At 43.7% G+C, this 14,837-nt stretch overlaps 1 protein-coding gene across 3 annotated transcripts in view; it reads right to left on the minus strand.

Moving 5' to 3' along the window:
• Positions 1-14,837, minus strand: part of hecw2a (HECT, C2 and WW domain containing E3 ubiquitin protein ligase 2a) — a 52,203-nt gene that overhangs the window by 25,805 nt on the left and 11,561 nt on the right. For all 3 annotated transcript variants that reach the window (XR_005038799.1, XM_021579280.2, XM_021579278.2), the window contains exons 2-9: positions 12,727-13,131; positions 7,457-7,564; positions 6,870-6,964; positions 6,635-6,704; positions 5,887-6,056; positions 5,281-5,420; positions 2,928-3,028; positions 400-1,247 (exon numbers count right to left, since the gene is read on the minus strand). Coding sequence is in view for 2 of the 3 variants with exons in the window: in XM_021579280.2 (XP_021434955.1) it covers positions 400-1,247; positions 2,928-3,028; positions 5,281-5,420; positions 5,887-6,056; positions 6,635-6,704; positions 6,870-6,964; positions 7,457-7,564; positions 12,727-13,126 (1,932 nt within the window). In the remaining variant the exon portion in view is untranslated. The remainder of the gene's footprint in view (positions 1-399; positions 1,248-2,927; positions 3,029-5,280; positions 5,421-5,886; positions 6,057-6,634; positions 6,705-6,869; positions 6,965-7,456; positions 7,565-12,726; positions 13,132-14,837) is intronic.

Here is a 14,837-nt window from a genome sequence, read left to right on the forward strand (position 1 = left end):
ATCAGTGTTATTTCCTCATAGTTGCTTCTTGAAAATACAATCTACACAGGACCTTCTAATCAGCAGGTTTGCATGAGCGGGGGGAGTTCTGGCTTTCCTTGGTGAGATCACTATATGGTCAATTGGTTAATAGACCAATAACAAAGAGAGCTCCAAACCTTTCTGCCAATAACAGCTAGTTTTCAGTTTTCCCCTCCCCATTCAGACCACTCCCAGACAGTCCTATCAAAAATGTAGCTTGAGAAATAGTTTTCTGCCACCATTTTTGGGGGGCCCATTTTAACAGAATACTATTACATTAAGGTATTTAATTATTATTCAGAAATTTTTTGAGATTTATAGAAAAATGACTGCATTGGGCCTTTAAGATCTACTTACTGCACCACCAGTCACACTCACCTGAGCTGTGGACATTGTGATTGGGCAACTCTCTGAGGAAGAGAAGACTGTCTGTGGGGCTGTTGCCATGGAGCATGAGTCAATCTCTGACGAGGGGTCGTCAGCAGGCCCCTGGCCCTCTTCTGGCCCCTCCAGGACCTCAGTCAAAATACTCTGGGACAGCACCTCTGAGAAGAAAGGAACTTCCTCCACCTCTGAGAAAACATCAGGCTCGGAGGCGTCTTCCAAGTCGAGGGCCAGGTCTAACTCAGGGGCCACATAAGATTCACCACCAGTGGCACATTCTTCCCCCTTTACCCCCTCCTGTTCATCACCCTCCACCCTGGGCTGAGGCTGCTCAGTGTCAGAGTCTTGTTGTAGCTCTGGGAAGAGATCTTCTTCATGGCCGCCGTTGAGCAGCAGGGGGGACCCGGGCACCGGGTAGATGTCAGTGGACCCCGAGCGCTCCTCTTCTTCGTCCGAGTCAATGTGCAGCATGGCGCTGAGACGTGTGTGAGTGGGAAAGCTAGACCGCAGCTTCGGGGAGGCAGCGCCGAGGGGCCTCTCTCCGGGACCCTTGGGGGCCTCGATGGCATCCAGGCCTTCACTTAGGGATCTCTGCAGCCGTTGAGGGCCAGAGTAGGATTCGCCCTCTGTGGTTCCGCCCTCTGTACCGCTGAAGTCCCTGTAGTCTGGGACTGGATAAGCTGTGGCCCCACCTTCCCAGGACCTCTGTGAGCCCAGAGAGCCAGTAGGGGAGGGGCCTCCAGTGACCACCCCTGGGAGTGGGTGGGGAAGATCCTCGTCATCTGACGGAGTCCCCGGGGCCCCATTATTGGGCACACCGATGATAAAGTCTAGTGAGGCCCCTGAGCATGAAACAGAGAAAAATTAATAATTTTGTAATACCTTGATTTTTATTACATTACAATTCATCAGTGTGTACAGTCGTGGCCAAAAGGTTTGAGAATGAAACAAATATTAAATTTTCACAAGGTCTGCTGCCTCAGTTTGTATGATGGCAATTTGCATATACTCCAGAATGTTATGAAGAGTGTTCAGATGAATTGCAATTAATGGCAAAGTCCCTCTTTGCAATGCAAATTAACTGAATCCCCAAAAAACATTTCCACTGCAATTCAGCCCTGCCACAAAAGGACCAGCTGACATCATGTCAGTGATTCTCTCGTTAACACAGGTGTGAGTGTTGACGAGGACAAGGCTGGAGATCACTCTGTCATGCTGATTGAGTTCAAATAACAGACTGGAAGCTTCAAAAGCAGGGTGGTACTTGGAATCCTTGTTCTTCCTCTGTCAATCATGGTTACCTGCAAGGAAACGCGTGCCATCATCATTGCTTTGCACAAAAAGGGCTTCACAGGCAAGGATATTTCTGCCAGTAAGATTGCACCTAAATCAACCATTTGTCGAATCATCAAGAACTTCAAGGAGAGCCGTTCAATTGATGTGAAGAAGGCTTCAGGGCGCCCAAGAAAGTCCAGCAAGCGCCAGGACCGTCTCCTAAAGTTGATTCAGCTGTGGGATCGGGGCACCACCAGTACAGAGCTTGCTCAGGAATGGCAGCAGGCAGGTGTGAGTGCATTTGCACACACAGTAAGGCAAAGACTTTCGGAGGATGGCCTGGTTTCAAGAAGGGCAGCAAAGAAGCCACTTCTCTCCAGGAAAAACATCAGGGACAGACTGATATTCTGCAAAAGGTACAGGGATTGGACTGCTGAGGACTGGGGTAAAGTCACTTTTTCTTAGGAATCCCCTTTCCGACTGTTTGGGGCATCTGGAAAAAAGCTTGTACGGAAAAGACAAGGTAAGCGCTACCATCAGTCCTGTGTCATGTCAACAGTAAAGCATCCTGAGACCATTCATGTGTGGGGTTGCTTCTCAGCCAAGGCAGTGGGCTCACTCACAATTTTGCCTAAGAACACAGCCATGAATAAAGAATGGTACCAGCACATCCTCCGAGAGCAATTTCTTCCAGGAACAGCTGGTGACAAACAATGCCAGCATGAGGATCCAGCATGATGGAGCACCTTGCCATAAGGCAAGTGGCTCTGAGAACAAAACATCAATATTTTGGGTCCATGGCCAGGAAACTCCCCAGACCTTAATCCCATTAAGAACTTGTAGTCAATCCTCAAGTGGTGGCTGGACAAACAAAAACCCACAAATTCTGACAAACTCCAAGCATTGATTATGCAAGAATGGGCTGCCATCAGTCAGGATGTGGCCCAGAAATTAATTGATAGCATGCCAGGGCGGATTGCAGAGGTCTTGAAAAAGAAGGGTCAACACTGCAAATATTGACTCTTTGCATCAACTTCATGTAATTGTCAATAAAAGCCTTTGACACTTATGAAATACTTGTAATTATACTTCAGTACTCCATAGTAACATCTGACAAAAATATCTAAAGACAATGAAGCAGCAAACTTTGTGGAAATTAATATTTGTGTCATTCTCAAAACTTTTGGCCACGACTGTACTTTAATATAGTTGTTAAACACAATAAATGAAAAGGTAATGGTCCTCACCGTCAGGTCCAGTGGATGTAAGCTCCACTTTGAACTGCATCTGGCCACTCACATGCTCAGTGGGCAACCGTCGACACAGAGAGAAGCTCAGAGGCTGGACACTGAAAACAGACAGATAGACGAACATACAAAACAACCAAAGGCAATCACTCAACTGTAGTGAACAGGCAATGATAAAGTACAGTGAACAATCAACAATTATGAGCATGGGTATACTTGAGTGTCAGTAAGAACACCTACACTGCCAGTCAAATGTTTTAGAAAACCTACTCATTCTTTATTTTATTTTTTTAAATGTTCTACTTTGTAGAATAATAGTGAAGACATCAAAACTATAATATAAAACATATGGAATCATGTTGTATCCAAAAAAAGTGTTAAAGAAATTCAAAATATATTTTATATTTGAGATTCTTCAAATAGGGTGAAGGAAAAGCAGCCAACACGTGCTCAGCATATGTACGAGCTCCTTCAAGACTGTTGGAAAAGCATTCCAGGTTGAGAGAATGCCAAGAGTGTGCAAAGCTGTCATCAAGGCAAATGACGGCTATTTGAAGAATCTCAAATATATTTTGATTTGTTTAACACTATTTTACATGATTCCATACAGTGGGGAGAACAAGTATTTGATACACTGCAAAATCGGAAGTGTTTCCCTACTTACACAGCATGTAGAGGTCTGTTATTTTTATCATAGGTACACTTCAACTGTTAGAGACAGAATCTAAAACAAAAATCCAGAAAATCACATTGTATGATTTTTAAGTAATTAATTTGCATTTTATTGCATGACATAAGCATTTGATCACCTACCAACCAGTAAGAATTCCGGCTCTCACAGACCTGTTAGTTTTTCTTTAAGAAGCCCTCCTGTTCTCCACTCATTACCTGTATTAACTGCACCTGTTTGAACTTGTTACCTGTCTAAAAGACACCTGTCCACACACTCAATCAAACAGACTCCAACCTCTCCACAATGGCCAAGACCAGAGAGCTGTGTAAGGACATCAGGGATAAAATTGTAGACCTGCACAAGGCTGGGATGGGCTACAGGACAATAGGCAAGCAGCTTGGTGAGAAGGCAACAACTGTTGGCGCTATTATTAGAAAATGGAAGAAGTTCAAGATGACGGTCAATCACCCTTGGTCTGAGGCTCCATGCAAGATCTCACCTCGTGGGGCATCAATGATCATGAGGAAGGTGAGGGATCAGCCCAGAACTACACGGCAGGACCTGGTCGATGACCTGAAGAGAGCTGGGACCACAGTCTCAAAGAAAACTATTAGTAACACACACGCCGTCATGGATTAAAATCCTGCAGCGCACGCAAAGTCCCCCTGCTCAAACCTGCGCATGTACAGGCCCGTCTGAAGTTTGCCAATGACCATCTGAATGATCCAGAGGAGGAATGGGAGAAGGTCATGTGGTCTGATGAGACAAAAATAGAGCTTTTTGGTCTAAACTCCACTCGCCGTGTTTGGAGGAAGAAGAAGGATGAGTACAACCCCAGGAACACCATCCCAACCGTGAAGCATGGAGGTGGATCATCATTCTTTGGGGATGCTTTTCTGCAAAGGGGACAGGACGACTGCACCGTATTGAGGGGAGGATGGAAGGGGCCATGCATCGCGAGATCTTGGCCAACAACCTCCTTCCCTCAGTAAGAGCATTGAAGATGGGTCGTGGCTGGTTCTTCCAGCATGACAACGACCAGAAACACACAGCCAGGGCAACTAAGGAGTGGCTCCGTAAGAAGCATCTCAAGGCCTTGGAGTGGCCTAGCCAGTTTCCAGACCTGAACCCAATAGAAAATCTTTGGAGGGAGCTGAAAGTCCGCATTGCCCAGCGACAGCCCGAAACCTGAATGATCTGGAGTAGGTCTGTATGGAGGAGTGGGCCAAAATCCCTGCTGCAGTGTGTGAAAACCTGGTCAAGAACTACAGGAAACGTATGATCTCTGTAATAGCAAACAAAGGTTTCTGTACCAAATATTAAGTTCTGCTTTTCTGATGTATCAAATACTTATGTCATGCAATAAAATGCAAATTAATTACTTAAAAATCATACAATGTGATTTTCTGGATTTTTGTTTTAGATTCCGTCTCTCAGTGTACCTACGATCAAAATTACAGACCTCTACGTGCTTTGTAAGTAGGAAAACCTGCAAAATCGGCAGTGTATCAAATACTTGTTCTCCCCACTGTATGTGTTATTTCATAGTTTTGATGTCTTCACTATTATTCTACAATGTAGAAAATAGTAAAAATAAAGAAAAACCTTTGAATGAGGTGGTGTTCTAAAACTTTGATCGGTAGTGTATGCATGGGTGCATCCGTTTGCCATGTTACCTACCCAGGTATCTTCTCAATCAGCCTCTGGACAGGAATGGTCAGCTGACCAAGGAAGCGCTTGATGATTGGTCGACTTTTGGCAAACTTGTCCTTCACCTCGATGTTCAGAATGTCTGTCATCAGTGCTACGAAAGTGTATTTCTACAGAGGGAGGGAGACACAGACTGTTAGAACATGTTTCTATGAGCTGGCTTTTTCACAATTTTTTTTTTAATGGTAAACAACAAGTGAATTGCGGCAATCAGAGGTTCAGGTCCAATTTAAGTGGACAGCAACTTAATCAGAATTCTGAAGTTCAGCATGACAGTGGACAGCAACCATCTGAGACGCCAAGCGAGACACAAAAAGGGAAAGCCTTGCCCGGCTCCCCATTAACTCTTTATTTGGAAGACCAGGGATGGGCAACCCCAAAAGGTTAGCGGATGCATGTGTGGGTATGGATGTGGATACGCAGACCTGCAAGCCACAGCAGCCCCTCATGAGGAGTTCAGATTGTGTGCCCCCCACCCCTATCAAATTTACCAATCCCTGACCTAGTCTCTTCAGCCATATTGATTTCAAATGTCTAACCTTCACAATTTTGTAAATAATAGGGAATATAGATCACCTCTCCATGCCACTTAGGGTTGGTGGTGTTGGCGATGATGGCGGAGCGTCTCTCCTGTCCATGGTGGCTGAAGGTGGGGAAGCCGCTCCTCTTCCCAGGGTGGATGGACATCTTCAGGTAGGGATCCGGGTTGAAGAACATTCCCTTCTTCAGCCCCACCGCACGCATATCTACACAGAGGAAGATTATCATCACATCAGGGGATGTATGTATCAACAGTATCAGAGTAGGAGTGCTGAGTTAGGATTGGTTTAGCCTTTTAGAGCACAATAAGTAAGACTACATGGACAGGGGGACCTGATCATAGATCCAAATTCCGACTCTGAGACTCTTATACATACAGTGTGGCCCCAGGTCCTTCACTGAGCATTGTCTGAGGGTTTGACAAAACAAAATTGGAGGCTAAACTGCCAACCAGAGGGGGCTAGTGGGTGGAGATAGAAGAGGACGGGCTTTGATGCCATTCCATTTATTCCATTCCATGAAGGATGATATACATATATGCAAAGTTAGAACCTCTTATTTTCAAGTGGGAATAGCACATGAGGAATAAAAGGTCAAATAAAGTGGTAGATTAATATGATTAATCTTATTGATAAGATTTATCAATAAGTGACAAAAGCAATTTGCTGCCAAAACATTGACAATCTTCTACTAAATAATTTGAAATGGAACTATAGTGTGTGCACCTTTTCTAAGACAGAGTCAATTAGGACATTTACTTGGTTTTAGCCAAACCACACCTCACCTGTTAAAGTAAAGCTGATTAGTTTGCGAGGATGATCTGTGGATGACTGCCCCTCACTTTGACCTTCTCCCTGAGAGACACAGAGAAGTTGTATAAACATGATAACAGTCTTAAAACACACACACACACACACACACACACACACACACACACACACACACACACACACACACACACACACACACACACACACACACACACACACACACACACACACACACACACACACACACACCAGGACTCCAGGATTCTTCACAGTGATGCAGGGGGTGGTTGCTCTCAGGGCTCCACTGACACCGTGGTAGTACTTGAAGCAGATCTTGGTCTCAGCTAGAGGGAAATAGAAAGATTCATGATATGAACACAACTTCTCTTTTCCTCTCCTCACCAACTCTTTTGCTGGCTGAATCTCATTTGTGAAACATGACTTCTAATCTTGCTTGTTAAGAGGGTAGTATGTACAGAGTAATGCAAACATCTTGCTCACAATTACTTGTATTCACATGTATTACAGAACTAACAATTCAATTAAAAGTAGTGTACTATGTAATTGCAGTGTAATTACCTTTCCAGTAGTTAACCATGAAATAATGGCCCTATGGGCCTTGCTCAAAAGTAGTGCACTACATATGGAATAGGGTGCTATTTGGAACAAAAACCTGTTAATTAAGCGTTGCCTCTCCCCCTTTGTTAATCTCATCACATTGGACCGCACTTTTTGCTCAAAGACATTTTGAAGCATCAATTCCACATCATACTTGATCATATTAAAGCTTTCTTTCCTTCACTCCCTCTCCTCTCGTTTTCTCTCCTCCCACTCACCGTCCATGAAGTAAGGACCAGGCTCCAGTCTCCAGACAATCTGACCCCTCTGTGTCCCATTCACCCCGCGATTCTTACAGTCCCACACATTAGACGGGCTGGTCTCATCTGAGCCGGCCAGGGAACAAAAAAGCTTTGTCAGACACTCAGTTTGTGTGTTTGGTTCTAAATGAGTAAAAACATGCATGTTTTGTGGTCTATAAAGACGTGAGAGTGACAGTTTAATTATTGAAAAACTAGAAAATGGTGGACCCCAATGAACACTACAATGTTACGGTCAGATATTTATTGAACAGCACATATCTACACTCCACATTGCAGCCTTATTATAACTCTTGTTCCATGTAAACTCAGCAAAAAAAGAAGTGTCCTCTCACTGTCAACTGCGTTTATTTTCAGCAAACTTAACATGTGTAAATATATGTATGAACATAAGTTGAAACAACAGACAAACTGAACAAGTTCCACAGACATGTGACTAACAGAAATGGAATGTGTCCCTGAACAAAGGGGGGGGGGGGGGGGGGGTCAAAATCAAAAGTAACAGTCAATGCAGCTGGAGGCCACACCAGATACTAAGTACTGCAGTGCATCTCCTCCTCATGGACTGCACCAGATTTGCCAGTTCTTGCTGTGAGATGTTACCCCACTCTTCCACCAAGGCACCTGCAAGTTCCCGGACATTCCTGGGGGGTTGGCCCTAGCCCTCACCCTCCGATCCAACAGGTCCCAGACGTGCCCAATGGGATTGAGACCCGGGCTCTACGCTGGCCATGGCAGAACACTGACATTCCTGTCTTGCAGGAAATCACGCACAGAACGAGCAGTATGGCTGGTGGAATTGTCATGCCGGAGGGTCATGTCAGGATGAGCCTGCAGGAAGGGTACCACATGAGGGAGGAGGATGTCTTCCCTGTAACGCACAGCATTGAAATTGCCTGCAATGACAACAAGCTCTGTCCAATGATGCTGTGACACACCACCCCAGACCATGACGGACCCTCCACCTCCAAATCGATCCCGCTCCAGAGTACAGGAGTAACGCTCATTCCTTCAACGATAAATGCGAATCCGACTATCACCCCTGGTGAGACAAAACCGCGATTAGTCAGAGAAGAGCACTTTTTGCCAGTCCTGTCTGGTCCAGCGACGGTGGGTTTGTACCCATAGGCGACGGTTGGCCTACAAGCCCTCAGTCCAGCGTCTCTCAGTCTATTGCGGATAGTCTGAGCACTGATGGAGGGATTGTGTTTTCCTGGTAGTTGCTGCCATACTGTGCCTGTCCCGCAGGTGTGATGTTCGAATGTACCGATCCTGTGCAGGTGTTGTTACACGTGGTCTGCCACTGCGAGGACGATCAGCTGTCTCTCCTGTCTCCCTGTAGCACTGTTTTAGATGTCTCACAGTACAGACATTGCAATGTATTGCCCTGGCCACATCTGCAGTCCTTTTGCAACATGCCTAAGGCATGGTCACGCAGATGAGCTGGGACCCTGGGCATCTTCTCTTTTGGTGTTTTTCAGAGTAGTAGAAAGGCCTCTTTCATGTCCTAAGGTTTCATAACTGACTTTAATTGCCTACCATCTGTAAGCTGTTAGTGTCTTAACGACCGTTCCACAGGTGCATGTTCATTAATTGTTTATTGAACAAGCATGGGAATCAGTGTTAAACCCGTTAAAATTAAGATATTTTGATTTTTACGATTGATCTTTGACAGGTTTCTTTTTTCCCCCCTGAGTTTATAATGTCTGTTTTGCCCTATACCATAACCTTAGATACGTCAAACTTCAGACAATTATCCTTTAATTCGTAAATGTAGTGCCTAAAATACATTCTCTACAACCTCTAACACAAAGGACAAGAAATTGCAACCTCCCAGTGTTAAAACCGAGGGAATTCTGCTGTACGTAGCACTTTCACGTCAGGCTGAACTGAACAAGCACGAAGCAGCATGATGTGGGGGAAAGATGTGGAGGAGAGAGGGAGGAGGAGGAGAGATATCATTGAATGTCTGCTTAGTTGTGGAAAGTGGGAAAGCACGCAGCACCCTGGGGGGATTAATACCCTGACGCTAGTAATGAAGTGCATGATAGCTTTGTGATCGATAGCTAGAGGGATCCCTGCATGGATTGCCTTCTCTGCTTACTCCCTCCCTCTCATATTTTCACCTGACAGGGATGATTGGGATCTCTCTTCCTTAAAGGAGGAAATCCAGACAGGTCAAGGGGCAGGTGGATAGAGGATTCAGAAGCTTCTGGAGGTTGACTGACTCGTCCCACAGCCAATTATTATATTGGTAAACTGGTAAATTAGTATTAGAGAGGAGTCTTAGACAAGTCTAATGTGGTTGCTTATAGTTTGTGTTAGATAAATACTATTTAGTTTGTTAACTGAAAGTATTTAGTGGGCATGTATGGATGGAACCGAATTGGTTATACTGTAGGTTCAAAACAATATGTGGTTCATTATATGAATAAATATGAAAAAATTGGAGAAGTTGTTTTTTCACTGCAATATTTAACAAGTAGCCTTATACAGTGTGCCGCTTAATGTATAATGAACAAAAATATTAACGCAACAAATTCAAAGATCTTACTGAGTTACAGTTCATTAGGACATCAGTCAATTTAAATTAATTCATTAGGCCCTAATCTATGGATTTCACATGACTGGGAATACAGATATGCATCCTTACAATGGACCTCAGGATCTTTTCAAGATATTTCTGTGCATTCAAACTGCAACTGTGTTCATTGTCCGTAGCTTATGCCTGCCCATACCATAACCCCACCACCATCACGAGGCACTTATGTTCACAAACGTTGACATCACCAAACCGCTTGCCCACACGATGCCATTACAAGTGGTCTGCGGTTGAGGCCGGCTGGACGTACTGCCAAATTCTCTAATAAAACGGAGGCTTATGATAATTTCTCTAACATTCAATCCTCTGGCAATAGCTCTGGTGGACATTCCTGCAATCAGCATGCCAATTGCAAGCTCCCTCAAAACTTGAGATATCTGTGGCATTGTGTTGTGTGATAAAACTGCACATTTTAGAGTGCCTTTTATTGTCCGCAGCATAAGGTGCACCTGTGTAATGATCATGCTGTTTAATCAGTTTATTGATATGCCACACCTGTCAGGTGGCTGGTTTATATTTGCAATGGAGAAAGGCTCAGTAACAAGGATGTTAACTGCATATGGAAAAATTCTGGGATCTTTATTTTCAGCTCATGAAACATGGGACCAACACTTTACATGTTGCGTTTATATTTTTGTTGGGTGTAGTTTACAATCAAAATCCTGACTCTAAGCAGGGCTATTAAACAGTGCATTCGGAAAGTTTTTTAAACACCTAGACTTTTTCCACATTGTGTTAGGTTACAGCCTTATTCTAAAATAGATTAAATAGATTTTTGTTCCACCTCAATCTACACGCAACACCCCATAATGACAAAGCAAAAACAGTTTTTGAAAATGTATAAAAACTTAAAAACAGAAATACCTTATTTACATAAATATTCAGACCCATTACTATGACACTCGAAATTGAGCTCAGGTGCATCTTGTTTCCATTGATTATCCTTGAGATGTTTCTAAAACTTGATTGGAGTCCATCTGTGGTAAATTCAATTGATTGGACATGAATTGGAAAGAAACAAACCTGTCTATATAAGGTCCCACAGTTGACAGTGAATGTCAGAGCAAAAACCAAGCCAAGAGGTCGAAATAATTGTCCGTAGAGCACCGAGCCAAGGATTGTGTCGAGGCACAGATCTGGGGAAGGGTACCAAAACATGCCTGCAGCATTCAAGGTCCCGAAGAACACAGTGGCCTCATCATTATTAAACAAAAGAAGTCTGGAACCAGTGTAATGTACTTAAGTCGTTTTTTGGCGTATCTGTACTTTACATTTACATTTTTGACAACTTTTACTTCACTACATTCCTAAAGAAATTATGTACTTTTTACTCTATACATCTTCCCTAACACCCAAAAGTTGTGTTTACATTTTGATTGCTTACCAGGACAGACAATTGTATAATTCACACACGTATCAAGAGAACATCCCTGGTCATCCCAACTGCATCTGATCTGGCAGACTCACTAAACACATGCTGCATATGAAAATTATGTCAGAGTGGAGCGTGCCCCTGGCTATCCGTAATTTTAAAAAATACAAGAAAATGGTCCTGTCTGGTTTGCTTAATATAAGGAATTTGAAATGATTTATACTTTTGATATTTAAGTATATTTTAGCAATTACACTTACTTTTGAAAGGTAAGTATATTTAAAACCAAATACTTTGACTTGAACCAAATAATTCACTTGAGTCATTTTCTAATGATGCGGTATCTATACTTTTACTCAAAACCTGCTCCAGAGTGCTGAGGACCTCAGACTGGGGTGAAGGTTAATCTTCCAACAGGACAACGGCCCTAAGCACACAGCCAAGACAACGCAGGAGTGGCTTCAGGACAAGTCTCTGAATGTCCTTGAGTGGTCCAGCCAGAGCCCGGACTTGAACCCGATCAAACATCTCTGGAAATAGCTGTGCAGCAACACTCCCTATCCAACCTGACAGAGCTTGAGAGGATATGCAGAGAAGAATGGGAGAAACTGCAAAATATAGGTGTACCAAGCTTGTAGCGTCATACCCAAGACGAGGAGACTGTAATCACTGCCAAAGGTGCTTCAACAAAGTATTGAGTTGGGTCTAAAATACTTATGTAAATGTGATATTTTATTTGATACATTAGTAAAAATAACTAAAAACCTGATTTTACTTTCTCATTATGGGGTATTGTGTGTAGATTGATGAGGGGGGGGACACAATTGAATCAATTTTTGACTAAGACTGTAACATAACAAAATGTGGAAAAAGTATAAAGGTCTGAAAAATTTCCGAATGCACTGTATTGGAGACCACCCAGGATAGTCTAGGTGTATATGATATGTGGTGGTCCAAGTCAGATGTATGTGTTGACTCAGACTTCCCTTCTGTGGAACTTCAACAGCTCCAATTTCATTATTTACTCTGTAGTCTCCTGCACCAGAGACATGCATTTCTCAACTCTACATAACTTGCTAGAATCAGCAAGTCTTACACAACAGCTTGGATCAGTTCAGTCAGATCAATAGTATTAGTTAAAAAGTTTGCCTTGTCAGTCCAAATCAAAGAAACATTATTACAATAAAAATGTGAGCATTTATTTAAAACTAGTTACTAACTACCATTGTGAAATGAGCATGCTGAGTGTCTCACCGATGTGGTAGAGGCCAATCCAGTCGGTGGCATCCACCTCCTCCTTGATGTCCCAGGAGATGACCAGGTTCTCACCCATACCCAGCGTGAACTCCAGCGTGGACGCCGTCAGCGACGAGCGGCTCTGCGACGTCACCAGGTCCGTGTCACTGTTGGCCCTCGGGAGGCCAATGGGGCTACTCACCACGGAAGCCATGTCCCCGGCGGCGCCACTGCGCTCTGCCAGGCTCCGAAGGTTCTCCGGGCTGAGTGTGTGTCGCAGGTGCGGGCTGCGCCTCCGAGGCGCTGACAGGTGCTCCCGTCCCAAGTGTCCGGACAATCCGTGTGCATTGTGGGGGTGGGCCGTGTGGGGATGGTTACGGGTCCTTGGAAGGACCGCTGTGGCAAGTGAGGGACGCATGGTGGCTGCGGGGGAAAGGACAAAGCAGGAAGTTTGGAGTTGTTGTTACAGGAGCTGGCAAAAGGTTGGTGGGGATTAGATAACCGGAAACCCTTGGTCTTAGTGGTTGGGTTACGCTTCAAAGATGCGGTCTACCTCACTTAACTATGGTAGATTGCTACAGCTTTAGCTTTCAGATGGTAGTGTTAATAATGTTTCATGTGGAGGCTGCAGAAGTTATCCTTCCATAAAAGCTCTGCACTGTGTTGTACCTAAAGTTCTGACCATGCCCTCTCTGGCCAACGTAAAAAAAATATTATTCCTGGAGTGCAGTGAACAATCCAGGAGCAAAGACAGGTGGAAGACAGCCAGCGTTGTCCACTCTAATACCTTACGCTGTCCAACAAGCAACGGTCGAGACAGAGAGCCCAAGACTAGGAAAGAGAAGACAAAATGGAGAGGAAAATGAGGGACAGGGGCAGACAGACGAAGTGAAACAAAGAACAAAACGTCAGTACTCTTAACCGATGCACTGCATGCACAGCAAAAACAATGAACACTGGACAACGAAATGCAATCACGAGATCCCTGAACAAGCATTTGTCACCACCAGACTGCGATGTGGTGTCACAGAACCAGTCACCAATGCATTTATAGTACATTGCCGCCTAGGCCTAGCCATTCTAATTTACACACAGAGTGATTCTCTCTTTCCTAATCAACATTACAAATTAATGATGAAATTACATCAGGAAAGCTGGGTTAAGGCGAAACTGCTGATTGTTTCATCTCTCCTTCTAAATGAAATGCATGCAAATGACAAAATCTAAAACAGGATTTATTGTATTAGAGACACGTTTCCATAACAATAACAACCTCCCAATGTACTGTTTTGAGAACTGATTTTCCTCCTCTCTCTCTTTCTATGACTCTTTCCCTCTCTCCCTCCGTGCTTTGTGGAGTCTGTCAGATTGACTGCCCCAGAAAAAGGAACTTTATGATTCAATAGGAGCTTATTTTAGATGTGCTGAGCAACAACCAAGGCATTTTGGAAGATTAGCTATAATTTGAGCTAATGCTAGCACCAGTAATTTCTGATTTGGGATGATCTATGCTGGGATCATCTCATCGTCTGTTCAGCACTATTATAACCAACTAAGTAAGCTGTTGTGGGTGCGGACCATTACACAGTACTGTAGCTCCTTGATAAATTGAAATGATGATCTCTGTTGAACCAATTTACAGTACATTAGCAAAAGTATGTGGACACATGCTTGTCGAACATCTCATTCCAAAATCATGGGCATTGACATGGAGTTGGTCCCACCTATGCTGCTATAACAGCCTTCACTCTTCTAGGAAGGCTTTCCACTAGATGTTGAAGCATTGCATCCTATTTTTCCAACTTAATTGAGGAAAATAAGAACAATACGAAATGTATTTTTGATACTGTCGCAAAGCTAACTAAAAAGCAGCATTCCCCAAGTGAGGATGGCTTTCACTTCAGCAGTAATAAATTAATGAACTTCTTTGAGGAAAAGATCATGATTATTAGAAAGCAAATTACGGACTCCTCTTTAAATCTGCGTATTCCTTCAAAGCTCAGTTGTCCTGAGTCTGCACAACTCTGCCAGGACGTAGGATCAAGAGAGACACGCAAGTGTTTTAGTACTATATCTCTTGACACAATGATTAAAATAATCATGGCCTCTAAACCTTCAAGCTGCATACT

The sequence above is a fragment of the Oncorhynchus mykiss genome, chromosome 22, assembly GCF_013265735.2.
Source record: "Oncorhynchus mykiss isolate Arlee chromosome 22, USDA_OmykA_1.1, whole genome shotgun sequence".
Classification (NCBI taxonomy): Eukaryota; Metazoa; Chordata; class Actinopteri; order Salmoniformes; family Salmonidae; genus Oncorhynchus; species Oncorhynchus mykiss.